Genomic DNA, 27206 nt, shown 5'->3' on the forward strand with positions numbered 1-27206 from the left:
TTAGCAGACTCTTTACACTGTTTCCAGAACGGAATTCAATGCTACTTTCAACCTTCACATGAAGTTAACCAAATTCTGTATTTAAATTTCATAAAGCTGCAACTTAACCTAGGGAAGTTTCAGACAGAGGTACAGATCCCAAAACAAGTCTCTGAGGCTACCCTTCTACCAGGTGATAGCCAGGGCATAGAAATGTCACTGAGCAAAAAAATACCTGCAGACTGTGAGGACCTGCAATTAATTTGTATTGACAACAGCAGAAACTGAAGATAATCTTTCTATGCAAGTCTGACTAAGCCAGTATCATCAACTCTTCTCATTTCAAGTTTTCTACAGGTAATTTATACTGCGAGTCATCCATTTTCTGCCCAAACACATTCACAACTTGATCTGCCTAACAACTAACTTCACTGCTTTGTGAGAAGAACTTAATGCAGCACAAGTTGTACCAAAGTGACAAAGTCATTAGGCTGTCCACACAAATGCAGTTTCAGCCTAAGCACCTGAATGCTTACAAGACAAATAGAACAATTTTTGCTCACTTCAGAGATTAATTTTGGTTTGTGAAGTATTTGTTCTCAGCTATTGAACCTACAGAAATAAGCTACATTTGTATAAAGAGCTTGAGAGGTAAATAGGCTTGGAGCATGCCCAGCATGTGACTTGAATTAAAACGCACTTTATGGCTACCTCTCAGAACTTCCAAGGTAAGGGCAGCTTCAGTTAGAAGCCAGATGACAGTATATTTGCTGGCAGATAGCTGCTTATGCAAATGATTTCCTTTTGACATGTCCTGAGACAACAGAAGCAGGGTCTTCTCCGAAATGTATAGCAAAAGCTTTGAGGATGAGTAAAAAAAAAAAAAAGAGCAAGGAAAAATCCATCTGGGTAATAGAAAAACAAATACATGCAAGGTAGTAGCTAAGCATTGCAGCAAAGTGTCCAGAGAGATGCTGTACAAATTCCATGACAATGTTTTCAATATTTCAGCAAGAAGTGCATTCTCTGTGCAGCCCTTTGCTTTTAAACTGACTTTCCCTCTTCAGAACCCCACAGAAAGAATCAAGATGAATTTGGGAGCTAGAAGTACTCTTTAAACAAAATTATAAGAAACCAGAACATTAATGACTAGCTTATGGAAGCACAAACATTTATGGTAAGCAACCTTACCCATGTTACGACTTAAAGAGACAGTCAAAGCAAATCAGCCTTGTGTTATTCTCAGCCATACATCTGATTAGATACTGTGCTCTTTTGAGCTTAAATGAGGAGAAGTCATTTCATTTTGCAAGATACTCTATTAAACAGTTTGCACTTCATACATTTTCTTTGGTTTCTTGGAAACCCTTACCAATAGTTCATGGACATGACAATTGCCTGAGAAGTCTAAGATGAAGACTACAAATCACTCCATGACTTCTAGAGGATTCCTAAACACATTAACATCAGGGATTATGAAAACGCACAACATACTTACCATTGAAGAGGACACAGGTGACAAATATATAAATCATTCTAGAAAGCAAGATTGCTTTCTAAGAAACTTAAAATGATGGAAAAAGTTACTGACAGAGGCTACCTATGATTACTGTGCTTCATTGCTAAACAATGGGCACTTGTATCCACATCACTGAATGGTGACATTCAGGTATCTAAAAAGAAAAAACTGCAGTCCTACCACCTAACCTAAGCAGTTTACTCAGAATAAGAGTAAATATTTATGCCATCTGTGTATAAACCTCCAAATATTTTTTGCATAGTTACATTGTTCTTCTACATAGTAGCTACAGTATACCATTTAACTATTTCAGACAAACCTTGCACTTGTGGATATAGTTATTTTATTGTGTGATTTTTTTTTCTTAATGTGTAGATGAAAGAAAAAAAAAGACTAAAAAAAGAAAAATCAATAAACAAGTTTAGGAGAACATTTTATACCTGGAAATTGTTCATCAGCCCATAGTGACAGCCTGTCTCACAGGATGAGAAATCATAGTTTAACTTGCAAGCTGCAGTAGTGCAATTTGTCAGCTCGGTGACAATGGTGTTATTAATGTTCCCCGTGGCATCTCGAACAACACATGAACCTAGAGCAGACACAACCACAAAAAAAAAAGCATTGAAAAGCTTTAACTGTACTCTCTCAGAGCAGCATTAGATTTTGGCATTTGTATTTTCAATAAATTTCTACACTATGCACATATTCACTATGAAGAACAAACAAGCAAACTAACTGCCCTGTGGTCTCAGACAATCTTCAGTGTAATAAATTCCAAGTCTAATAAGAAATGGAAAGTTGCAGCACACAAGAAAACCATGTCAATAGATCTGCTTAACAGCCCAATTTTAGCTGAACACTATCACTCTGGATCATGAATTTCTGCATAGCTCTTCAACTGAAGTTACTATTCTGCACCATTAGATTGTTTTACAGCTTTTCCTTTTCACCCTGAAATGATGAGGGGGTCCTTGGAACAGAACAAAGTGACTACTCATAACCAATATTACTTACTTGCAAAGTAAGGAGAGCTTACATGCTACAGACTTAAGAGCTTACATGCTACAGACTTAAGTTTCTCCAATAACAATCCCTCGTCTATACATATCGCCTCTCTTTCACTGGGAAAAGGAACTCCTACATACCTGTAGCATATTTAGATTGTTTCTGAGCCACAGGAGCTTGCTTAACAGTTCACAGTAACACCTGGCCCTAGTAGGTGGAAATCGCTTAATCCTCCCACTCTCGGATTTATTTTGTAGTTACTTATTAGGTAGGCTTACTTGGTGAATTTCAGTAAAGGTTTCCTATACTGATTATCTGTCTTATATATTCCTTATGGGCACATGGACAAGCTAGGGATTTCTGTTTTAACTGAGGTTAAAAACTCTTTCTGAGAAAAAGTTTCTTCTCTTCCATTACAAAAGTACTTGTCCTAGTCATTCAACCATTATATGCTAGATGTGACACTAACTGACCTACACATAGACCTCTCTTTGCCAAAGTCAAGTAAAGTTTTGCCATTATGTAAGACCCAAAAGGTTAACAGACCATCCATATCAAATGAATGTGTGCAACCACCAGATTCCCCCAGTTCTTTAGACTGCAGTTGAGACAGCTTTAGTTCACTGCTACCAAGTGGCTATGGTTAGGCTCTCAGTCTCAGTTTCCTGGTTGCAGAAAGTATGTCTCAACCCTGATCAGAAGTTAAGGTTTATTAGAGTTTCCCTTGTTTTTAAAGCAATAAATACTGTTTTTTGCAATACATCGTTGAAGAACTCTGATGTAAAAATTGCTTCTACTCTTAGCGTGCTCCAGAACAGGCATGTCACTGGACCTGTTTGTGAACACTTGAGTGATGTAACAGTAGAAGGCTGACCTGGGCATAGCAGCCATGAAATTATAGTTTTGATTCTCGGAGAAGAGTGAGGTCAGCAGAATTGCCACAGACTTCAGGAAGGCTTTGGCTGGTTTAGGAGACTGGTGAATAGAAGGTTGTTAGAAGATAGTTCTGAAGGGCCAAGAGTCCAGAAAGGCTGGAGATTCTTCAAGAAAGAAGTCTGAGAGGCACAAGAGCAAGACATTCCCATGTGCCAAAAGAAGAGTGAGTTGGGGAAGATAACTGGCCTGGATGAAAAAGGAGCTTTGCAGCCACCAAGGGTGAAAAACAAATTTACAGCACTTAGAAGAATGGGTAGGCCACTCAGGAGGACAACAAATGTGAGGCAAAGGAGGGAAAAAAAACCAGAAGGGCCAAACATCAGCTAGAACTTAAATCTGGCATCTTCTATTAAAGACAACAAGAAATATTTCTACTAGTATATTAGCACCAAAAGTAAGACTAAGGAGAAACTTCCTTACAGGAAGTGTCAAGGATGAGTAAAATGCTTAAGTGCTTAAAGCCACCTTTGTTTCAGTCTTTAGTAGTAGAAATAGCTGTTACCTGGGTGTTCAGCCCTCTCAGCTAGCAGGGAATGAAACACCCATAATCAAGAGGAGATGACTAGCAATCTGCTAAACCAATTGGATCCAAGTTTATGGATACTGAAGGAGCTGGTGCAGTTGTTCACCATGCCACCCAGGTGCTCATCAAGCAATTCCATGTTCAGATGATTTAGTAAACTGTTCCTTACACAGTATTAAAACCTTTTTTTATGTTTGAAAGGTGACCAAAGTATTCCATTAATGAATGGATATTAATGTGCATTTTGCTCTTCTGTGGGTTCAAGGACTCTGATTTGGTAGCAGAGGTCTCTAAGGTCAATCTAATTAGGGAACTGCATAAACTACAATCACTACAGAGCAATTATTTGGCAGAGCTACAGCACAATAGTAGCCAACAGAGACAGATTAGCAAGATTGGTATCTCTGGAAAGCAAGTATCATTAGTGGCAAGATCAACAGTAATAAATGAGACTATTCAAAAAAATGGCACAACTACACTAAGTAATATAAGAAAACTGATTATTGCTGCTGGAAACCAATTTAACACAAAAAAAATTATAATCATAGGCAAGAAATACAATCATAAGACAGTTACATTTTTTTGTTCTTAGGATTTCTCAAATAGAATTATTTTATGGGTGAGAAAAACCTCATTGACCATGGATGCTCTACAATATAGCTGATACAGACAGCATCAAACCCTACAGCAACTTCTACAGAGATCTAAAACCACAGAGGTGTCAAGAAGACAAGTAAGAGATTCAGCTTGGTCTATGGATTATTTCTCCTCTTTCACAATGAAAATAAAATTACAGAGAATGTTTCTGAACATGACAATATTCCTTAAAGTCATCTAGCAGACGAAATGCACTTCTCAATCTACTCTCTCCACCAGGGAATTAGTGCTTAAGCGTTGTCACCAAAGACCTGTCTGATCATCCCACAAGTAAGTAGCTAACTACCATCATCTTTAAATTAATACAGGTGCTTGTTACACTATTATTTTCCCACTGCTAATTCCTAAACCTTTTAACATAAATAGTTGCAATAAATCAGGAAATACCTATAAAAAAATTTCATCGTTTTTAGCCTGAAGCAGTCTTAGACTAGTCTTAAAAAAATATCATTCATTTTAGGAAATTACAAAAACAGCTAAAAACTGAACCTTGAACAATAAAAATTAAAACCTCTGGCTATAATTTTCCCATGCTTGAAAGTCAATTACACCATTACTTTACATAATGGATTATACAAACCATATTCAAAACACAGCCTCAGAATGAATGTGAAAAGGACAGCTGAAAACATTCTCTATTTACCTACAGATACTGCAATTCCTACATAAACCAATGTAGTAATTAAGATGGCCAACAGCGTTCCTTTAGGGATGGCTGACTGAGGATCCTGCAAGAAAAACACCAGTGGACAGTGATTACAGAGATAAATGTACACGCAGTGTTTGTCAACAGCATTTGTTAATCCACTACTCACCGCAAGATCACCTGAGATATTTGCACCAGCAAGAATGCCAGTTGCAGCAGGGAAGAAAATAGCAAACACAGAAAAGAAAGTTTCCTCTTGTCGAAAATCTGGTCCAAAATTCTCCATAAATATTTCAGCTGTAGAAAAAAAGATTTAAGCCTATCAGTATTCATATGGACACTACAGCCCATTGCAGCCTTCATTAGCTCCATGAAAAAGATGAAAATCACAGCTGTATGATCTTAAGTGTAGGACATTTAAGTCATAATTTATCACTTGAATTCAAAATAAACAAACAGAAAAAAAAAGAAAATCAATACAGCAATCTTAAATAGCTTTCAAAACTTGAAAAAGTACTTAAGAGTATCATTCAGTTCTTTAAACATTTTATCTAATCAATAGTAAGTACACATGACCAAGTTTTGGCCCAACTGCTTCAAGGAACAAAACCAAAGAAGTTTGAAAGAATGAGGAAAAAAAAACCAATTTCTAAATAGGCTGTAAACTATTTTAGACAGTTAATTATTTTATTATGCGTTCTCTTTGTGAAGTTACTATTTACAGCATCAATGTTCCAACATACCTTTATAACCAAAGAAACCTTTAGGCTTCTTGCTATCCAGAGGAATAAATGTTCCTATCACAAAGTCTCCAATAGCAACTATGAGGATCACCAGTAAGACTATCTGTGCCTGAAACAAAACAAATGCCGTCAAACAGAAGAACCTGCTCTCTTTCTCAGTTTCAAGAGTCAATGTTGTGTTCTAAAATGTAAATAATTCACTTGATTTCAAATTCATCTTAGTCCTGTCAGTTTGTTTTCCAAAAATGAGTAATACTAGCTAGACAGAAAATGTATCAGGATTTCCAATAAAGAAATAGAAATCATCGTTCCAATAAGAATAATCACTGTACCCCTCAACACTATACTTACAGAGACAGAATGCTTAGAACTACTTTCTCTATAAACCTTCCAGAAAGAAGTAGCCTGAAGAAATTCGGAAGAACTAAATGCACACAAATGCCAAGTATTTCCTATTAACTGTAACCATAATACTCTGCCTTGCACTTTAATATATGGTATTTACTAAGAATTATTACATTATGAATGAGATCACTTTTATTTGCTGTTTTTATGCAGTAGACTAGTTCTGTGAATGAGTTGAGAACATGACAGCGTAACAAAATTTCAGACCACCACAATTACTTGATATCTAGTTCTCAAGATTCTTTTTATTACAACCTAGATTTTTAGCCACTGATTACAAAACTGCTACAAAGCCTCCACCTGGAAGTACTGTAAACCATCCAACGCCTCCAAAATTTAAGTAAAGATAAACATATGAATTGAAAACGTGGTTCAGGTTCCACATTTCAATAACAGATTTACCTTGCCCTCTTACCTTTTGGGTTTTCTCCTCAAGATATATGTATATACCAACGGATCAGGGGAACCTATTCATAGCTTGACATTTTATCAGGCCCGGGATCCAAACTTAACATGCAATAGCACTGTGCTTGTTGATTATTAAAAAAACAGGTTTTCCATTCACACAGACTTGTAATAACACAGGGTATTACAAGGATGAGTAAGAGCACTACAGACAAGAGCAGTGTTAGAAAACAACCACCCAAAGAAATTAGATTGTGCACAATATTTAGATACCTACTCCGCCAAGTCTGAAGAACACTTAAGAGGTGTAAGGATGCAGCTGGGTGCTTACTGAAGACAATTCAGCATGAAGTTACCACAGAGTAACTGCCAGAAGTGGGTTTATCCATTAACAAACACAGGCTTTTGCCTGAAGCTCAGAGAGTTTTCCAAGTAACTTCCTTACATACTGGTCTCAGAAAGAGAATAGGTTTTCAAGTCTTCAACAACTAAGTGGCATGAGACCACAAACTCATAAAAGTACATTTTTAAGCAGGTTTCCCTGGAATCTCAAGTCTCTCTTAGCTCTCACACCTACTTCAAAGGCATCAACATAATTTCCCTTGTCTCACGTTCCAAGGCACTCTACTGAGTCATGAAGAAGGCATAGAGGAACATCATAGATATTTTAATCAAGAGGGAATTACTAGAGTTTTGCTACGCTAAGCTTTATGTTAACCAACATGAAGTGCTTTGTTTGACAGGTTCAGCTGATTATCATCCTATTTGGTATCTGCCACGATGCAGAAACCAAGCTAACAAGCCTCAATTATTGCATTAAGCACAGGAAATTTTGAAAGTTACCTTTTCCTAATAAAGATCACAGTATCACAGTATCACCAAGGTTGGAAGAGACCTCACAGATCATCAAAAGATGATGCTGAATTGACACTGTAGGTCAAGACTGACAGATAATTTTTGAACTAGAGTACTTCAATGCAAGCTAGTATAGAATTGGCTCATGCTATAGCGCAAAAGCAAGCTACTTCTTGTGACTGACAGTGATCACAGGGTTAATAACAACTAATTTCTTCAAATGAAAATGAAATGGTTGAGATTAGAGAAAGACAGTATTGTTCAAAGTCAGGTGCATAAAGACATCATTACAAACTGAAGTTGGGCACTAAAGGACAACCTGAGAATTGTATAAACTGTTTACCTAAAGTGTGCTGCTCAATTTAAAGGAACATGCCATAGTTAGTTGCTTAGATTTTCTCCCTGCAGCAGAAGCAAGCAATGAACTTGATCTTTATTTCATTTCCCTTTTGTACAGTTTCTGCTTCTAGGACTGGAAGCAACAGTAAGAAATCTCCTTTTTCATTTCATTACAAGTATCACCAATGTCTTGATGCAGCAGCACAAGAAACTATTTCAATGCTTACACAAAGAATCTCCTTCAATCGCCTCTCACTGCAGAAAATAGAAGCTACTGTGAACCATGCATCGAATGGGAAAGGGTAGCAAGTGAGACTCAGTATTTTGAGCATGAACAGATACTCAGGAAAAGCTTCCTTAGGTGCAGTAAACAGCAAGCAAGCTACAGTACCTTGTAATGTAGAGCAGAAAACAAGACAACCTCTGTATTAAGGTATCCTATGACCTCTCCATGTTTTTGTTTAAAACAGAGTTGACCTAAGACTGTGCAGCTACAAGATGAGGAAAGCAGGTTTTCCCTACACATTCATCACTCATTCACTTCCTTATACATGTCTACGACCAATGTTCACAACTCTCAGTGCAGGACCTAGTGACTCCATCATCTTGTGTGCTGTTTCAAAGTGAAAATAAAATGAACAGAACTGAGTTAGCAAAAACAAAGTTACTTCAGGCAGGCAGCAGTTCCAGCTCTGTATTTTTCATCCACGGAGCTCATCTGAAGTCCCCAGTGAGACAAAATTTCTGTGCTAATGCTCTTACCTCTTCTTGCTGTGGTGTATTACCCAGAGGAGGATAATGCCATTAACCTACTTGGCAGTGTCATTAAGAGTAGATCATGATGATTTTTAGGTTCTTATAGGTTTGTAAATTTCCAGTGGAGAAAAGTGGTCTAAAATATGAGACACTGTCCAGATCTCCACAGATGAGTCGTAGACAGAGAGCTATTACATAAAATCTTCCCACTGACTGATGTCTAAAATAGCATGCATGATGCAACACTGAGTATACTAAATATATTTAAGATACATCAAAAAGCTGAGCTAGAAAATGAAATAAAAAATATGAAGCATAGAATAAAAGCTGAGATCCTTACTTTTGCTTCCCATTCCATTCCAGCAACAGAAATACCCAACAGTATAACCACTGTGATAGCTCCTATGATTCTGATATCGTTCATTTCATCCACCATCAGTGTTCCATTTTCCTAACAAAACAAACAAATAAAAATACCCAGAATCATACACTTTATCAAGTACTTATCTTCCCTAGAGCACTGTATCAATTTACCTGCTATAAATCATTAACAGATTTGGCCTCTATACCACAAATACATTCATTTTAAACTCCTGGTGTGGACACAAGTAATTACGTTTTTCACTTGTTTTAAATCACAGTCTTCCAAGCAGAAATGGTCATTGCTACTCAGAGAGAACAGTCTGTCTTTAACTGCAAGAGAATTACTCAGCAAGGCAGCCACTAACATTTTGCAACTATAGGCGCATGTTACTTTTTGTTCACTATGACTCTTAATTCTTAAGGTATTACAATTTTTTTCACCCTCTATGAAGAGTATGATTGAGCCCCCAGTACTGGCTATTAAATAAAAAAATTCAATAGACAAATTGTACATTTTACTTCAGCAATTCTTTTTAGTAAGCAGAAATTCTTTGAATGTGAGCTAGCTTAATATAAACAATCACAAGAAAGGTCACTAATAGTCTCATCATCAATTACTTAGGGTTCTGCATTATGCATATGTACTGCTGCTCTTCTTCTGAACAGCCTAAGTTATACATCCTGTTTTTTCAGGGAGAGAACCAGTGTGGGAAATTTCTTCCACTTGATACAAATAATAGTTTACTTCTTACCAAAAACCTATTTAATTACAGCAGCATTGTACTGATACATCAGTAGTAATCTGGATTCACATATTTTAATTAGTTAGGGCAAGCCCCAGTCAATACAGGCAGAAGGATGAAGGATTAAAAGCCTTGCAGAAGACTTGGGGATACAGGTGTGGATGAAAAGCTTGACACAGGCCAGCAACATGCATCTGCGAACCAGAAATCTAAATGCAACCTGTGTGGCATCAAAAATTGTGGCCAGCTCATCAAGGCAGGTGATTCATCCACTCTGATGAAACCCCATCTGGAGCATTGTGCCCAGCTCAAGTACTCAGGACAGGAATGACATGGACCTGCTGAATCAGGTCCACAGAAGGGCCACCAAAAAAACAAAACAAACAAACAAACAAACAAAATCACAGGAAACCAATTCTGAGAAAAAGGCTGAGACTCCTGGGATTGTGCAGCCTAGAAATAGAAAGCTTCAGGGAGACCTTACTGCAACCATCCAATAGCTAAATGGGAACTAAAAAGGAAGATGGGAACAGACTTTTAACGGTCCTGTAGTGACAGGATTACATGTGATGGTTTTAAACTAAAAGAGGGTAGATTCAGTGAGGGTGATCAAACTCTGGAACATACTGCTCAGGCAGGTTGTACATGCCCTGGTCCCTGAAAACATCCAGATTGCTGGGGCTTTGTGCAACTTCATTTAGTTCACAGAGGGGCCGGACTAGATGACCTTCAAGGGTCCTTTTCCAATCCAAATCCATTCTGTGAGATCTCAAACTTGGCTAAAGGAAAGTGAAATCAGTGTAACCACTACAATCCATATACCTTCAGTAGCTCCACAACCGTCTCTGCAAAACCAACCACATACATTGCTACTGCAACAGCATTAGCAAATGCAAAAATGAGACCTATTGCACCACCAAACTCTGGCCCCAGACTTCTGGAAATTAAATAATACGCTCCTCCTGAAAGAAAAAAGGAGAAAAAAACAGATAAAATGCTGTATGACAGAGTCTAAGGATATATAGTCATCAGCACCTAAAGGTTCCACCTTCCCTTACAAACTAGAAAATAACAGCACTTTAGAGGCGGGAATGCTCAAGTTTCAGGACCACATTACAATTTTAAGAAAAGACACCAGCTGGAGATAATCACCTGACTCTCATACCACATCACATTATTCAGCTGTTCAGCCAGTTCTATGGCTAAAAAATAAATTGTAAAAAACAAAGAGCAGTATTACTGGGCTTTTTATTTCAAACTACTCAAAGCGTTTGTGCATAGTTCTACCACTACACATAGTCATTAAGTATTGCTCAAGTGGAGTTCCAAATCTCCATTACCTGTTTGTTAAAGTGCTGTTCAGGGCATTTTCTGACCTCCACTAGGACTGTAGGAATTATCACTATTTTCCAGAACCTATTCATTGTAATTTTGAGCTTGACAAATGGAACATCTCAAAATGCACATAAGACAAGTAGAGAACTGAGTACCTGAAGCATTTTTTTTTAAAGTAGCAAAGGCATATTCGTCCAATTTGAAGCTGAACTTTCTAGAAGCAATAAAACCCTCCAGCTACAGTTTGATGCAATAAAGCACACCTTATAAATTTGCAGTAGGAAATATGTAATTTCAACTGCATTATAATTGTTGTACATAGGTAGGTACCAAGCTGTAATATATGTTGCAAATGAAAACATTAATACAAGAAAAATATTACTAAAATATTTTCATATGAACTGCTGTGATTTTACTCTACAGCTCTTCCCATCCAGCAAGTCACATTTTCTAGTAAAGTATTCTTTACCAAGTGATTCAAACAAAGGGTTCTTGAAAGAATAGAAAAATCCAATACACATAATGCAATTTAGAAGAAGAAAGGACACTTCAAAAGTAAGCTTGACAATGCTATGATTCACCGCTGATTTTTCCCTTTGAGTCTGTTTACTTTGTGACAGTGAGGTTTTTCTTTTAATTTTTCATCTACAGAATTTTAGGAGCTTCTATTTTAATTTCATATTTTCTACTAGTAGCAGTCTTGTAATGTCATGAAGCAGTTTTAGCATGTCAGTTACCAACCACTTACAAAACTATTTTCCGTGAACTGCTCACAACAGCACAAACTATGCCACGGAATAAAAACTGTCACCTTCAGAGAAGCTGCTGATAGTAAGAGTTTGGAGAGTTTCCTTCATTTATTAAAAAAAAAAAAAATCACAACAGAACATGTCTTTTTTTAGGCTCTACTATAAACATAGCTTATCCTTTTACGGGATATATTTTTTGATTAGTAGGTTTATTTCAGGACCTGAATGGACACAAGCACACATGTACATATATTCTAAACCAACCAGTGCAGATGAAGGAAAATAATGAGATCCTGTTCTTTCCTGGGTATGTCTCTTCAAGAATGTTTGTATTCCACAAATTAAGGATAATGTTTCTTTCACAGTGGAAAGGCAAGCCACTAGTCAAATGAAATTAGGAGGCTAGTTATTGACTTTTCATTAATTACGTGACTGCCTAACCAAACACAGAACACAGAGAAGACTCAGCTCTTCAGAAAACTAGCTCTACTTATATTTCATCCATATTGTTTTACACTGATGTTAAGGAATGCAAGACAAATGACAGATGCAATCATTAAAGTGTATGCTCCAGAGTGATGAAAGCATTAAAAACTCTAAACAAATAGGTTTACCTCCTCTTACAAACCCATTTGTGGCTATTGCTGAAGTAGACAGTCCTGTAATAGTTGTGACAACAGTGGCCATTCCAATAACCAAGACAGACAGACCTTTTGGAAAACCAGAGGAAAAAGAGTCTAAGTACAGCAGTATTAAAATTAGATAAATATATGTAAAATTAAAAAAAAAAAAAACAACTTCAACTTAACTTGGCTTAAAGAACAATCCTTGCAAACACAGTATTACTTACTGTTTGTGGTCCTGCACACTCAGGAAAAAGACTTCTTCGTTTCCCCTTTGTATAAAGAGGTTTTTAGGACTCAAGCTAGATAAAAATTGTCTCTCATCTGCAAAAGGTATTTTCTGCAGTCCAACTCTATAATTTAATTGAATCATAGAATTAACCAGGTTGGAAGAGACCTCCAAGATCATTCAGTCCAACCTATCCCCCAGCCCTACCCAGTCAAGTAGACCATGGCACTAAGTGCCTCAGCCAGTCTTTTCTTCAACACCTCCAGGGACGGTGCCTCCACCACCTCCCTGGGCAGCCCATTCCAATGGCAAATCACTCTCTCTGGCAAGAACTTCCTCCTAACATCCAGTCTATACTTTTCCCAGCACAACTTGAGACTGTGTCCCCTTGTTCTCTTGCTGGTTGCCTGGGAGAAGAGGCCAACCCCCACCTGGCTACAACCTCCCTTCAGGTAGTTGTAGACAGCAATGAGGTCACTCCTGAGCCTCATCTTCTCCAGGCTAAACAATCCCAGTTCCCTCAGCCTCTCCTCATAGGGTTTATGTTCCAGGCCCCTCACCAGTTTTGTTACCCTTCTCTGGACACGTTCCAGCACCTCAGCATCTCTCTTGAATTGAGGGGCCCAGAACTGGACACAGTACTCAAGGTGTGGCCTGACCAGTGCTGAGTACAGGGGAAGAATAACCTCCCTTGTCCTACTGGGGACTGTTAAGCCTTTGAAGAAAACTGTTTATATGACATTCTATAAGCAGATTGTAATAACCAGAGATAAAAAAAATCATGCAACAGTTCACTGAAGACTTACAAATGTTGATTTTAAATTATCTACCTTATAAATAAATGGAAACAGTTTAAGAGGCATCACAGATTGTTTTCTACCCCTGTTTATGTAAACTCAGGATTTTGGATCACATTTAAAAGTCACTGACATAAAATTACAGCATTAGCACACATACCTATCCCAGCTTGTCCCACAATCCATGATAGTCTGATGAAGAGCATCACACCCCAAATATTTAGCATACATCGTACCTAACATAAAAGAAATTTTGCATAGGTTAGGTCTTACATGTGCAGTAATTTCCATTTATTATTACAGCTTTTATTTTGTTGAAATTATCTTGCAGTATTTCCTCACTATTTTAAAAATTATTTCACAAGTATAGATTTTTTTAATTAGACAAACTTAAGTGTGCTTTTGATTAAAAAAAGACAAGACTAAATATAATTAAAATTTTACTATTTTTAGTAAATATAATGAAGTACTTTAATGTCTGATACTTGTAGTGTGTCTTCACCAAACAGAAATCATTGAGACTCCATATGACTGAACACAATTAAAAGTGTGAGGTCTGGACCAATTACGAAGTTTACAATTCCAAATCTCCCCCTAAAATGCACTAAAATAATATCCTACTAAATAATTAATTCTTTAAAAAAAAAAAAGCAAAACAAAACAAACCCCACACAGCACCCACAACTTCCCAGCTGCACTCTAACAGACAGGAAAAAAGAGGAGGAGGAGGATGGTGGTGTCATGGCATTATTTTTATTCTTGTATTTTAAGCTTAGTCTCCAGTAGAGTTTGCACTGTACAGGACTTAGAAGGCCAATAGTAGGTCTTAGGTGTCTTTCTTATCTAAAGAGTATGTTATCAATCCTACAAAAAGTGTGGCATGTTGTTAGGACTAGAAGTGAGACAGAGACCTCTCCAAATCCCCAAATGTAATTTTTTTTCACAGATTTAAAACATCTTTTGCAAAATGTAAAACTTGAGATGGAAATATTCACCCAGATGGCTTATGTCTCTTAGGAAACACAAACGGCAGCTTTCAAACCATTGCAAAGCACATCGTCCTCTATGAAACTTAACTGACATTGTAAGAAAACAGTTAGCAACATTTACACCATAACTCTTCAATACTTAGAACTGTTGTCCAATACAAGATTTGGGTTCGGAAAAATTCAAAGTTGCTTCGTAACTGCTTTAAAATTAACAACTCTGTCCTTGGTTGGGACACATTAACAGACACCCATAATACCTATTTCACAGCTACCTACCACAGGCACGCTCCTTACAAGGCACTTCAATACAGCTACCTCAAGACTTAGAAGCAAGTTGATAATACACCGTAGAAGCTGTCTGAACTAAAGTCAAGTATTCTCAGTGCATAAGTTCAGTAAGTTTTACCCAACTGTTGCATTGGCAGCCACCATTATAAATACTTACAGATTTGGAGACTATGAATTAATCAGTAATTATAAATAAATTACTATGTATTTGTAATAAAATTCCCCACGTCACCCTTAATTTTTCACTACTCCAAATGAGGATAGATTCAGGATTTTTCCACTATGACAGCACTGTATTTACTGTTATGTCTTCTACATCTTAGGAAAAGATGACTTTTCATAACCAGTTCAACTGAATTTAAATACTTGATCCCAGCTGAGTTCTGCCATTTAGAGGTAGGTACTGCTCTCACTTTTTGCTTCTCTAAAAATAAATAAGAATCAAATTTTCTAACATTTCAGCCTGAACCTAAATTTACAGATCCAAAGTAAACATACATTTGGTTCTCTCTATTTGCATTTCTCTTTGTCATTTAGACTTGATGATCTGTGAGGTCTCTTCCAACCTTTGTGATACTGTGATACTGTGATTTAGAAGTCATATGCCTATTTTCTACAACATATGAATACTTACATTATATTTTTACTTCTTGGAAGTTATGCAGCTTCTAAAACTGTAAAATCTGTGCTACAGTCCTTTCAAAACTTGAAGGATACTCAAAGTATTTAGTTCTTTAAAATTTAGTACAACTAAGAGCAGCCCTTCTTAAAATAATGACTTTTTCCACATGTCTCATAGACAAATTTTTCTTTACACAATACTGTCACAATCCTTCTCAGAAAGATCATATCTGTAAGAAAACTCTGATACAATACATCATACTTACCAAGACACCTTTTATCCACCCGAACTTGACTACCCCTTTGCTATCTGGAGTGTAAGTGGTCACTGCTTCCCCAGCTGGTGTGCCTTCCTCACCATTTGCATAGCCATCTTCAAAGGGCTCCTTGGAAAAAAAAAAGTTTTTATATTATGTGATTAACAGAGTAGAGAGGACATTTGATAACATTACGGAGAAAAAAAAAAAGAAACAAACCTCAAGCATCTAATAGAAATTCTCAAGAATGACATAGCAGAAGTTTTAAGCTTTTCCTTTTGTGTTCCTTTCATGATGCACCATCTCTCACATTTCAAAGAATACAGAACAAATTTATACAGACATCTTAGGTATTCTACTTCAGTTAGAGTGAACTTTCAGCAGTTAGACAAAAAAATATTTACTAATCAGGTCTACAGCCCAAAGAAACAAACATCTGTCCTTTTAGAAAAAGGGCTGTAAGACTTCCAAGTGCACCAACTTCTACAGTACGTAAGTTTCACTACTTAATCTGAAAGTGTACATAATTCTACCACAAGTTACTGGTCTTAGCTAAAACATTTCCTGTAGTTCAGGCTTAACTGTCATTTGATCATTTTTTTCAGGAAATAAATTATTCACTTGCCTGAAAACTATTCTACTATTCATTGTAAGTTGATGCTGCTAGAAAGTAGGGTGGGAGAGCGGCATTTCAAGGAGGAGGAGAGAAGAAGTCTCTTCTTAAACACTCTTGCCTGTTTGAAAAGGAAGGATGACAGACACAGGAAACATCATTCCTGTGGACTTGCCTTCCTTTACAACTCAACCTTAAGTGTAGAAATCTTACCTGTTTATGTTTAAAATGTGTGTATACATATATGCACATACTCATTCCATGCTTGCTTTTCAAGACAGAGTTTTGTTTTCCCAACCAAGTATACCCCTAAACATTTAAACTTCCTTTAAATATTTCCTACTTTTGCTTGTGAGAAACCTGCAGCCAGCATTTCAGGCAAAGTGCTTTAGTTATCCAAGGTAAGAAGTATAAAGAACACATTAGAAAGAGTGAATAACATTTGCAGAATAGTATTCAATTAATTAGCTTAAGCAGTAGCTGTGAAGCAGTCTGCATACTGGAGGGCTTACAAAACATTAAGACTGAACACCTCTAAATACCTAAATGAGGTAAAAGACAAATCTCCCATTTGCTAAGTAAGACACAAACCAGACTGGACAGAAATCATTCTTTCATGAAGTATGTTCCATGCTGAAAGGACAGAGTAAGAAAGCTTTATGTGAACTACTTCATAACCTATCAGAAGGAAGCAGAATTTAATACCAAGTATACCATATTGGTACAGAATCCAGAGGCAACATTTACAGAACTGTAACTTAAGGAGTCATCCAAATCTCCTTATATTCAGCAGTACACATATAAACACTTTAACATATGTATTTTTTTAAATTGAAAAATTAGGTTACGTCAATCTTATCCAGAGGTCATTACCAGATTTGACAGTACTTCTCTCAATGACTGCATTACAAAAATATCATAAAAACAGGTATATCTGGAGACCCCTTATGGCACAAGTTTTTAACCAGAAGGCAGAACAATGCTTGATTTGCAGAGCATTATCCTCTAATATATAGCTTTGTTAAATATCAGGTTTTCTTGTTTGTAAAAAGAGATTAAAATAATGACAATGCATGTGTTATATATGTATTTTATGTGTATGTGTGTACATACATGAATATAATGTGTTATATAAATTAAACAGGACAAAGAAACATAACTGAATTACTAAGTTTGCTGAACTGCTGGATTTTCTGGATAGAAGAAAACTAATGGCTGGCAAATCCTGAGAGATTGCACAGCCCCTTGGCCAGGTGAATTTACTGACTTCCTGATTATTAGTTTCAAGGCACTACAACCAAATAAAGAAAGTTGTATGTGATCTAACAGTGGCAAGAACCACCATGAGACACACAAAAAACCATGCCATGTTGCTACACTTAAGATTTTATATAGAACTTCTTGTATCTCTACATCAAGAAGCAGTTACTTAATTAGAGATAATTTTAATATAATACATACAGCTGCAAGCCACTCATTCACTCTGCCTACCCTGACCTGACTAAACCAGGATGGAAGAAATGAGAAGTTCTCTAACAGGGATCCTTGCCCAATTCAGTCACACCTGAAGTTCACAACAGAAAATAATGGGCCTATATACTGTCCCTCCTCTGATACTCTTGCAAGTAGTTGTCCCTTTCCTAGAAATATAAGAATACACTTCAAAGCTCTTTCAAGATATTGTCTTCTTTGTCAGATTCTGCTATTTTCAGCAGGAATTACTACAAGTTTCTTTCTGCCCCCCCCCCCCCCCCCCCCCCCCCCCCTTAGGAAGTGGGGAAGAAAAAATGAAACACTAAAGCAAAGGACAACCACAACAACCAAGCATGGATTAGTGTAATTGCATAGTATTATTCCTTCATATAGAAATCCATTCTTATTTCTCATAGAAAAGCATTACATTATACTTGCAAACTCAGTTTCAAAGCTTACTCTTTAAAATAATCAGAGTCACACTCATGAGTACAATTTTTATGCTTTGCAAATAAAACTGCCAACCTCTGGTAACATTCTCTGGTATTAAAAAGAAGGCATGCCATCTCTAGAAAGAAACAGTACAATTGTTTCTTGAAAAGACTGGTCAGAGAAGATCTAGGAAAGGCTAGGGAAAAAAACCCTATCTTTATGTTCCAAAATACTGAAACTACATACAACTAGTTAGTAGTGAAACACTGAGTTACTCCTAGCTTCTTTACAAAACAAACAAACTAACAACTCTGCATGTTTCAGTTTTAAAAGAAGGTGGAGAATATCCTAGTACCTGGTGTAAATGATGACTACATACTTCAGCATACAGCCAGGTATTGACAGAACCTGCATATACCAAGATGACTTTCAGAGGTAATTAGCTATGCATTTTACTATAGCACTCAAGACCACAGCTCAGCCTGAGGTATTTTGGGAGGAAGACAACTTAAAATGTCAGTTCCAAACCATTATCAGTTACCACAAGAGCTCCAAGATATGCGCAGTATGAACATAAGAAAGGTTTTGTTCTCTTGTCTCTCCACACTACGCAATATCTCTCACTAAAATACTCTGAAGCGCATGCAAAATGTAACAACAGAAAGCTTATCGCTGGTTATCAGCACTTGCGAAAGCTCAATAAAGCATTACTGTGAGCAGATAGTACAGAATGTGGGCACAAAAGAATTCCAGTGCACGAGGCTCCACGTTCAGCCTTTCAATGTAAGATTAAGAAAGCACCACTGTAGTCTCAGCTGTAAATAAAGCAGGCGTAGTATTTTTCATGCTTGTGTTCATGAAGAAACAATGTTTCTACTCAAGCCATAAACTGAATGGAAAAAAATGCACCACCAGCATTATTTAGAACAGTACATGCACGATAAGATCTTCATAAACAATAAAAAACCATTAACACTGTGAAATTGGAGGGGGTGTAACAAAAGGTGAAAGAGAGGAGACAGTTTTCACATGTCAGACTTATGGTGGACAGAAGAGGTGCCCGGGGACTGGAGGAAGGCAAAGGTCACATCACTCTTCAAAAAATGATAGGTAAGACTCAAGTAATTATAGACTGGTCAGCCTCACCTCCATCCCCAGAAAAGTAATGGAGCAGCTTACCCTCAGCACTATTAGGCATATCAAGGACAAGAGGGTCATTAGGAGCAGTCAACATGGTTTCATCAAGGGGAAGTCATGTCTGATCAACCTGATAGCCTTTTGAGGACATAACCAGGTGGATAGATGATGGTAAGAGCAGTGAATGTGGTTTATCTTGATTCCAGTAAAGCATTTGACATAGTCTCCCACAGCATCCTTCTGGCTAAACTGAGGCAGTGTGGTCTTGATGATCAGGTAGTGAGGCGGATTTGGAACCGGCTGAAGGGAAGAAGTCAGAGTTGTGGCCAGTGGGGTGGAGTCTAATGGAAGTCTGTACCAGCGGAGTGCTGCACAGGTCAGTAATGACACCAGTGCTGTTCAATATACTTACCAACAATCTGGATGAGAGCACAGAATGGACTGTCAGCAAGTTTGCTGATGACAGAGAGCTGGGTGACACACTGGAGGATTCTGATGCCATTCATGAGACTTACTGGACAGTTCAGCAGGGAGAAATTGAATGAAAGTCTTGCACCTGGGAAAGTACAACCCCAGGCATATGCTGGGGACTGAACTGTTGGAGAGCAGTGAAAGGGAAAACATCCTGCAAATCCTAGTGGACGGAAGGTTGACTATGAACCAGCAATGTGCTCTTGTGGCCAAGAAGGCCAGTGCCATCCTCGAGTGTATTAGATGGGGTCAGCTTAGGTCAAGAGAGGTTTTCCTCCCCCTCTACTCTGCTCTGGTGAGGCCACATCTGGAGTACTGTGCCCAGTTCTGGGCCACTCAGTTCAAGAAGGACCTCAGGGAACTGCTTGAGACAGTCCAGCAAGGAGCTGCAAGGATGACTGAGGGAATGGCACATCTTCCTTATGAAAAGAAACTGAGGCAGTTGGGCTCTTTAGTTTGGAGAGGAGACTGAGGGATGATCTCATTCATGTTTACAAATATGTAAAGGGTGAGTGACAAATGGATGGAGCCCAGCTCTGCTTGATGATGTCTGATGATACGACAAACAGCAATGGATGGAAGCTGAGGCATAAGAAGCTCGATGTAAACATGAGGAATTTTTTTTTTCCCTGTGAGGGTGACAGAACACTGGAACAGGCTGCCCAGGAGGGTTGTGGAGTCTCCCTCCCTAGAAATATTCAAGACCCCAAGACCCACCTGGATACAATCCAATGTGATAGGTCATCCTGCTCTGGCAGGAAGAGCTGGACTAGACGATCTTTTGAGATTCCTTCCAGCCCCTAATATTCTGTGATTATTCAAAATAATGTCTTTTATCTATTCAGTCAAAAGAACATTCAGATTTATGGTGCTTGTTTGTACTGTTAAATGAAAAATAAGGTATATGTTAACTATTTTAACATATGCTGATAAAAATTTGGCCAAGAAATAGTTAAATTATGTTCCTACACAGAAATTTCCATTGCTGTATCACTGCTAATACAATGGAATGTACTATTTCACCTCCAGTGCTGGATGAAAACAGTATCTTATTTGTGACAACTGTGAATAGCCTCCACATTTATTAGAAATGGATTAGTAATGAGAAAAAATTGTTAGCCAGAAGATACTTCAGATTTTGCACACAGCTTGAAATACGCTGGTGAATGAACAAGTTTCTTGTCAGTAGGAATTGCTGTTTAGTTTTATTAATTGTTCTTGAGAGTGGTATTATGCCATGCAGCACATTGACTTTTGGTGAGCTTCTCTAGATCCCACCTTAAAGACAGCTTACTCAGGCTATGCTGAACTCTACGAGATGGTACTAAAATAAGTACACATGAATTATTCTGCTCTTTCCTTTCTTCACAGTTCACAACATGGAAGCCCCAAGTAAAAGACAAAACAACCAGCAAGTGAGCATCTAAGACTATCTGGTTCTCCTCCAGGCTGCTTTCTTTATGTCCTACTTCATTTGGCACATTCCAAGTAGTCAAGTAACTTCACTAGCTAATCCTTCCTATTGCCAGTACCTCAAAGTAGTGCCTTGTCTTTTCAAACTCCAGCTTCTGCAGGGAAATACAGAAGTGGGATTCCACTGTGTTCAATCAAGAGAATAGCTGCTTATATTTAGAACTGCTTTGCACTTACACATTCTGGTACTGATCATGATGCTCCCACCCTTTAACACACTTACTGAAGACAGAAAAAAAGAGAAGCAATCTGAAAACTGTCTTTCATGAACAGAAGTTCTGACAGAACAACTCTGTACAGCAGCGTGTCTCTGAACTCTCCCAGAGACAGCTGAAGTCTCAGAAACAAAATCACGCTTTTGCCATTTAGAAGCTTTGAGGCTATAGATGTCTGCAGTAACCATAACAGATAGTGCTTTTCTGTAGCACAAACAAACAGTTCTAAACTGGAGCAAGAATTGTAGGTAATTACTTTTAAAATAGCTTGCTCTGATTAATAGCGTCTTAAAAGGTACATATTGGCACAACGTACTCTGTAAATTAGTAACATTATCCATATTGTTGCTGACAGCAATTTTCTTCTTTATCCAGACACATTTCCGACGTGCTAACCCTAAAGCTCTGTTAGATATTTTGACTACTTTCATTTATGCCACAATGAATTTACCTAAGCCTCTCTTCCCTTAAAACCCGAGAACTGTCAGTAAATACAGAATCATAGAATCAGTCAGGGTTGGAAGTGACCACAAGGATCATCCTGTTCCATCCCCCATGCCACAGGCAGGGACACTTCACACTGGATCAGGCTGTCCCTAAACACCTCCAGGGATTAGGCCTCCACCACCTCCCTGGGCAACCCGTCCCAAGCTCTCACAATCTTCATGCTGAAGAACTTCCTCCCAACATCCAGGCTGAAACCACCCATTTCACAGTATCACAGTATCACAGTATTATCAGGATTGGAAGAGACCTCACAGATCACCAAGTCCAACCCTTTACCACAGAGCTCAAGGCTAGACCATGGCACCGAGTGCCACGTCCAATCTTGCCTTGAACAGCCCCGTTTCTAGCTTTGTTCCATTTCCCACAGTCCTGTCATTCTCTGACACCTCAAAAAGTCCCTTCTCAGGGTTGAATATTCAAACCTGAAGGAAACAGTTAAAGGCAATTTGCTATTTAGACCTATCAAACAATGCAGAAGAATCTCATTAGAAACCGAAAATTAACACACCTGAAACTAAATGCCTATGGAAGGAAAATAAGGGGAAAAAAGGTATGCTGTCTATATCTCTCATTACCCTTGAAGAATTCTCTCTTATTGGTCATAAATATCTTCAGAAAACTATCATCTTGTTACACACTGAGATGCTCGAGCGCGTCCAGAGAAGGGCGACGAGGCTGGTGAGAGGCCTCGAGCACAAGCCCTACGAGGAGAGGCTGAGGGAGCTGGGATTGTTTAGCCTGGAGAAGAGGAGGCTCAGGGGTGACCTTATTGCTGTCTACAACTACCTGAGGGGTGGTTGTGGCCAGGAGGAGGTTGCTTTCTTCTCTCAGGTGGCCAGCACCAGAACGAGAGGACACAGCCTCAGGCTGCGCCAGGGGAAATTTCGGCTCGAGGTGAGGAGAAAGTTCTTCACTGAGAGAGTCATTGGGCACTGGAATGGGCTGCCTGGGGGGGTGGTGGAGTTGTCGTCCCTGGGGCAGTTCAAGGCAAGGTTGGATGTGGCACTTGGTGCCATGGTCTAGCCTTGGGCACTGTGGTAAAGGGTTGGACTTAATGATCTGTGAGGTCTCTTCCAACCTTGGTGATACTGTGATACTGTGAAAGTAACAGAGAAGACTGAGAAAAAATGAAAAAATATGTCTGGTTTGGGTTAGACTAGAAGTAAGTCTCTAGTATATCTGAACTTTAAATGTTGCATGCAGTTCTAATTCTTCCTCACCTGTCCTGTACGGGACAAAGATGGTGTTTTAAGATTATCGTGAGTTAGCATGGAATTCATGTCCCAGTTCTCAATGCTCTGAAGTAGCCCTCCTGTTTAAAGAAGAATCGGTGTGCACTCAAACTTAAAAGTAGGTTATTACTTTCCACATCTTAATGACATCAATAATTTATATTTTACCAACAGATATAATAGTACAAATATTTTGTACTTCAGAAATGGTGAGAGTCAGTGAACGGAGTGATCTTTCACTTACAAGACCGCTACTCAAAGACAACAGCTTCCACAGACACCTGGAACAGTTTACACATTTCTGATAGTTTCCCAGTTAAAGGTAAACACGCCAAGTTAGCAAAACAGATTCAGATGTTCGCATTTTTCAGGAGCTAAACTGGAAGCTTGAATGCTTAGTATATTGCTACCACACACAAAAAAAACATGGCAGAAGACATGTTCAAGGCATCTTAGTCTGCCAAAACACCTCCTCAGTGTTTTCTCCAAAAAACATTCTCAAAATCCACACGCTTAGAGGAAACATTGCTAGTCACTGTACAGTAACTACCTGTTGATGGCAGTTCAGAAAATTCAGTTGCATTAGATGCTTTACTGCTTTAAATTTGGAATATATTACAGCAAAGTTAAGAATACCACTTCTAATTCCCATGTCTTGTTTGAAACACATACAAAATGCTGCTACTATACTGCAGTTCCAGCACTGTTGCAGTCATTACCTAAAAAATGCCTACTAACCCATTAAATGGCACTGAGCAGTCACCTACAGCAACAAAACAAATAATCCAGATAAAATATTGTCTGTTCCTAAAACCAAGGAATCCTTGGAATCAAACATGAAATGCTTTAACCATTGGTTACTCAACTCAACCAAAGGAAATCTTTTTCAAGCTCCTTGCCAAGAGTCCAAAACCTAAGTGCTTTGTCTCTATTACTTTCTCTACAAATTCACAATATAGCAGCAAATGCTTTTGGCATCCACTTCCAGAGATTTTTAAGAGATTGCATCAAAGAAAGAATGTTAATGTTATCTTAAGCGGAAATTAAAGTCTGTTGTACTTTGATATCAGAGGAACAATTTTAACCAGAATGAATTTATAGTTACAATTAGCATGTCAACTGAAGAATTAGCCAGCTATACATCTCTGCCATCAGCTTGTATTTCAGCATCTTGCAAGTCAAAACTGCTTTTAATAGAGAAGCATTAAGCAGCACTTTGTGTGCATTTGTGCATTCACATATACATACCTATACTGACTGTAAAAGCCATCTTTACTTCAATTCCTTTAAAGAGACAGAGAATAATCCATTATTCTTCCCACTCTTAGAAGTATTACAATGTATTGACCAGACTAACAAGACTGTTAATCAAGAAGCTTAAGAGTAAATCATGGTTCTTACAAGGCAACATGCTTCAAAAGGGCATGCAGGAGCCTTGCTTATGAACTCACCATCACTTATAATCTAACACACATACACCTTTGACTAAACTGCAATCCTACCAACCACATGAAGACTATGGACATTTTTCTTTAACAGAAGTGATGATAATCCTCCCCTCCTAATATAGGACGGATACAAATGGCCATCTGGTAGACTTCTGATTGAAAGACTGAAATCAATTCTAAAATGAAGCAACAGCAAAACTATCCACACTTAAGACTACTTTAATGGGTGAAAATGGCCAGAATCTGATCCTTGACCGATCTGGATAAACTTGATTGTCATAGCAATATTCCACAGCCACTAAACTGTCACGTCAGTTAAGCAACGCAGGACATCAGAATACTGCATAATATTCAAAGCTGATCTCATCTCTTCCTCTACTGCAACACCAACAACTTTGAGTTTAAAGCTCTTTTTAAGTACAAAAATATCAATGCTTTCCTAAACACCAAAACAAAGTCTCCCTCGAAGTAAATGACTGTGCTAGTTTGAAGACAGGTAGAACATTTCAGTGAGAAGAACTAGATTACAGGCTGCGAAACAATGGTGATGTCTACTTCAATTATACACTTGCTGAAATGTATGAGAACTAGAGTATAAATATAGATAAGGGAGACGCTCTCTGTCCAAGATGTTGGCTGCATTTCTCTCTCTAGCCTAACCTGCCGTCTCCCTGATTAATCCACCTGCTTTCTAACGCCCCTGGCCGACCTCCCAGTCTTCCTTGGGCACAAGGCAACATCTGAGGTAAGTTAGAGAGGGATGGGAAAAGTTGGAAGGGCAGTTGGGAGCCTCTCCTGGGGACTTAGATTTCTGGGAGGGGAGTTGTGTTTCTGTATTACCTTTTAACTTGTATATTTCTGTATATATTGGAAACACCTGCTTGTATATTGTGCTAAGCTGTAAATATAAAGCTTCATTCAATTTCCAGAGCTGGTCGAGTCTAGTCTGGGTGATTTCCAAAGTGTAGGGAGGCGGGTAACACCCAAAACATCACATATTTTATTTTGGCACTCCAACGTGGGGAAAACTAAATTTGATTCTTAATTAACTCTGGGAATCAGAATGAAGCTATCAAAGCTATTTTATTTAGTGGGGGCTGTTGTGTGGCCAATTTTCTGGTTTTTTTTGGTCTACCATTGGGTGACAGCTCAAATTGGTTGGATTTAATATTACAGGGCTTTTTACCTGCAACAATTCAGGAAATGATTTATCTACTGCTTTAGCAACAGCTTTAATGAGAGTAATTTTGTGTAAGACCCAGCTACCTCACCCTTGCTTTGAATTTTATTCATGTGAGACTGGCATTTCTGTTGTGTGCAATCTTAGGTCTTATATTTTTTGATTCTGTAGTAATTTTGGCATTATGTATGAGAAATTCAAATGTGGTGCCTTTAAGAAGCCAAAAGAAAAGACCAGTGCCCCAGATAAGCAGCAGTCCGAATGTAAACACTCCCAGCTCGCAGGGAAAGTAAGGGGAGGCCCACCAATTCACCTCCTCCCACAGAGGCTGGGGAAGCTGCCAAAGTCTCAGTTGTTGACAAAAACATGGCAGGCAGCCAAGGAACAGAGATAACTGCTCAGGCCCAAGATGTTCCTTCAACTAATTTGACTCCTCGGGCATCAGAAACCCCTAACCCTAGGCCAGATTCAAGCTCACAGGCCTCAGGTCAAACCCCCAATGATTCAGACAGGCTAGAGGGGTTCGTCAAAGTCCACTTCAGCTCAAATTCTTCAGGCTCCAGCCAAAGTGCAGGTGAAGACGAAACATTTCACAAGGAGTGATTAAAAAGAGAACCTAGGGGAGGGGGCCTCTGGTGCAGAGGAGGATGAAGAGAAGTATAGTCTTTGAGATCTGGCCAACATACTTAGATCCCAGTACTCTGACAAGAGAAGCGTTGCGAGATTGGCTGCCAAGAAAGACAATGGTTCTGAGGAGTTTAAGAGTGCTCCTAGGAAAGTTGTTTCTAGGCCAGGGACAACCAGAACAAGAAGAAGAGGAGAAGGATGACATCCAGGATTCAAATAATCTCCCTCAGAGAGGTCAGGGAAGTTAGAAAGGAATACTCAAGGGAATCAGGAGAGCAAATCCTAAGCTGGCTGGTGAGATGCTGTACTATTGGTGCCAAAGCCCTACAGGTAGGAGACAAGTCTGCCAAGCACCTAGGGCCGCTTGCAATAGAGAGTGGAACTGACAAATACCTAGCAAGCCCTCTCAGTAAGGTTAGCTTGTGGACATGCCTCCTGTTGACTGTGGCTATGAGATCCTCCCCGAGGTGATCTGCCATAGGCTGCTAAGAAGTGGAACGCCATTGAGCAGGGAATTAAGCTTCTGAAGGAGTTTGCTGTGAAGGAAGTGCTTTATGGAGATCATGGCACACATGAGCCTGATGACATTACTCTTGGAACAGGTCTCATCAAGAAGCTTATTAAGCTTGCTCCTTC

General features: G+C 38.5%; 1 protein-coding gene across 1 annotated transcript in view; it reads right to left on the minus strand.

The window, feature by feature from the left end:
* SLC12A2 (solute carrier family 12 member 2) overlaps positions 1–27206 on the minus strand; it is a 66018-nt gene that overhangs the window by 26869 nt on the left and 11943 nt on the right. Inside the window, exons 2-10 of the mRNA XM_064140854.1 lie at positions 15772–15891; positions 13768–13843; positions 12573–12668; positions 10697–10836; positions 9109–9219; positions 6009–6117; positions 5435–5562; positions 5263–5347; positions 1939–2087 (exon numbers count right to left, since the gene is read on the minus strand). Coding sequence (XP_063996924.1) covers positions 1939–2087; positions 5263–5347; positions 5435–5562; positions 6009–6117; positions 9109–9219; positions 10697–10836; positions 12573–12668; positions 13768–13843; positions 15772–15891 — 1014 coding nt within the window. The remainder of the gene's footprint in view (positions 1–1938; positions 2088–5262; positions 5348–5434; positions 5563–6008; positions 6118–9108; positions 9220–10696; positions 10837–12572; positions 12669–13767; positions 13844–15771; positions 15892–27206) is intronic.

This window comes from Pogoniulus pusillus, chromosome Z, assembly GCF_015220805.1.
Source record: "Pogoniulus pusillus isolate bPogPus1 chromosome Z, bPogPus1.pri, whole genome shotgun sequence".
NCBI classification, from domain to species: Eukaryota; Metazoa; Chordata; class Aves; order Piciformes; family Lybiidae; genus Pogoniulus; species Pogoniulus pusillus.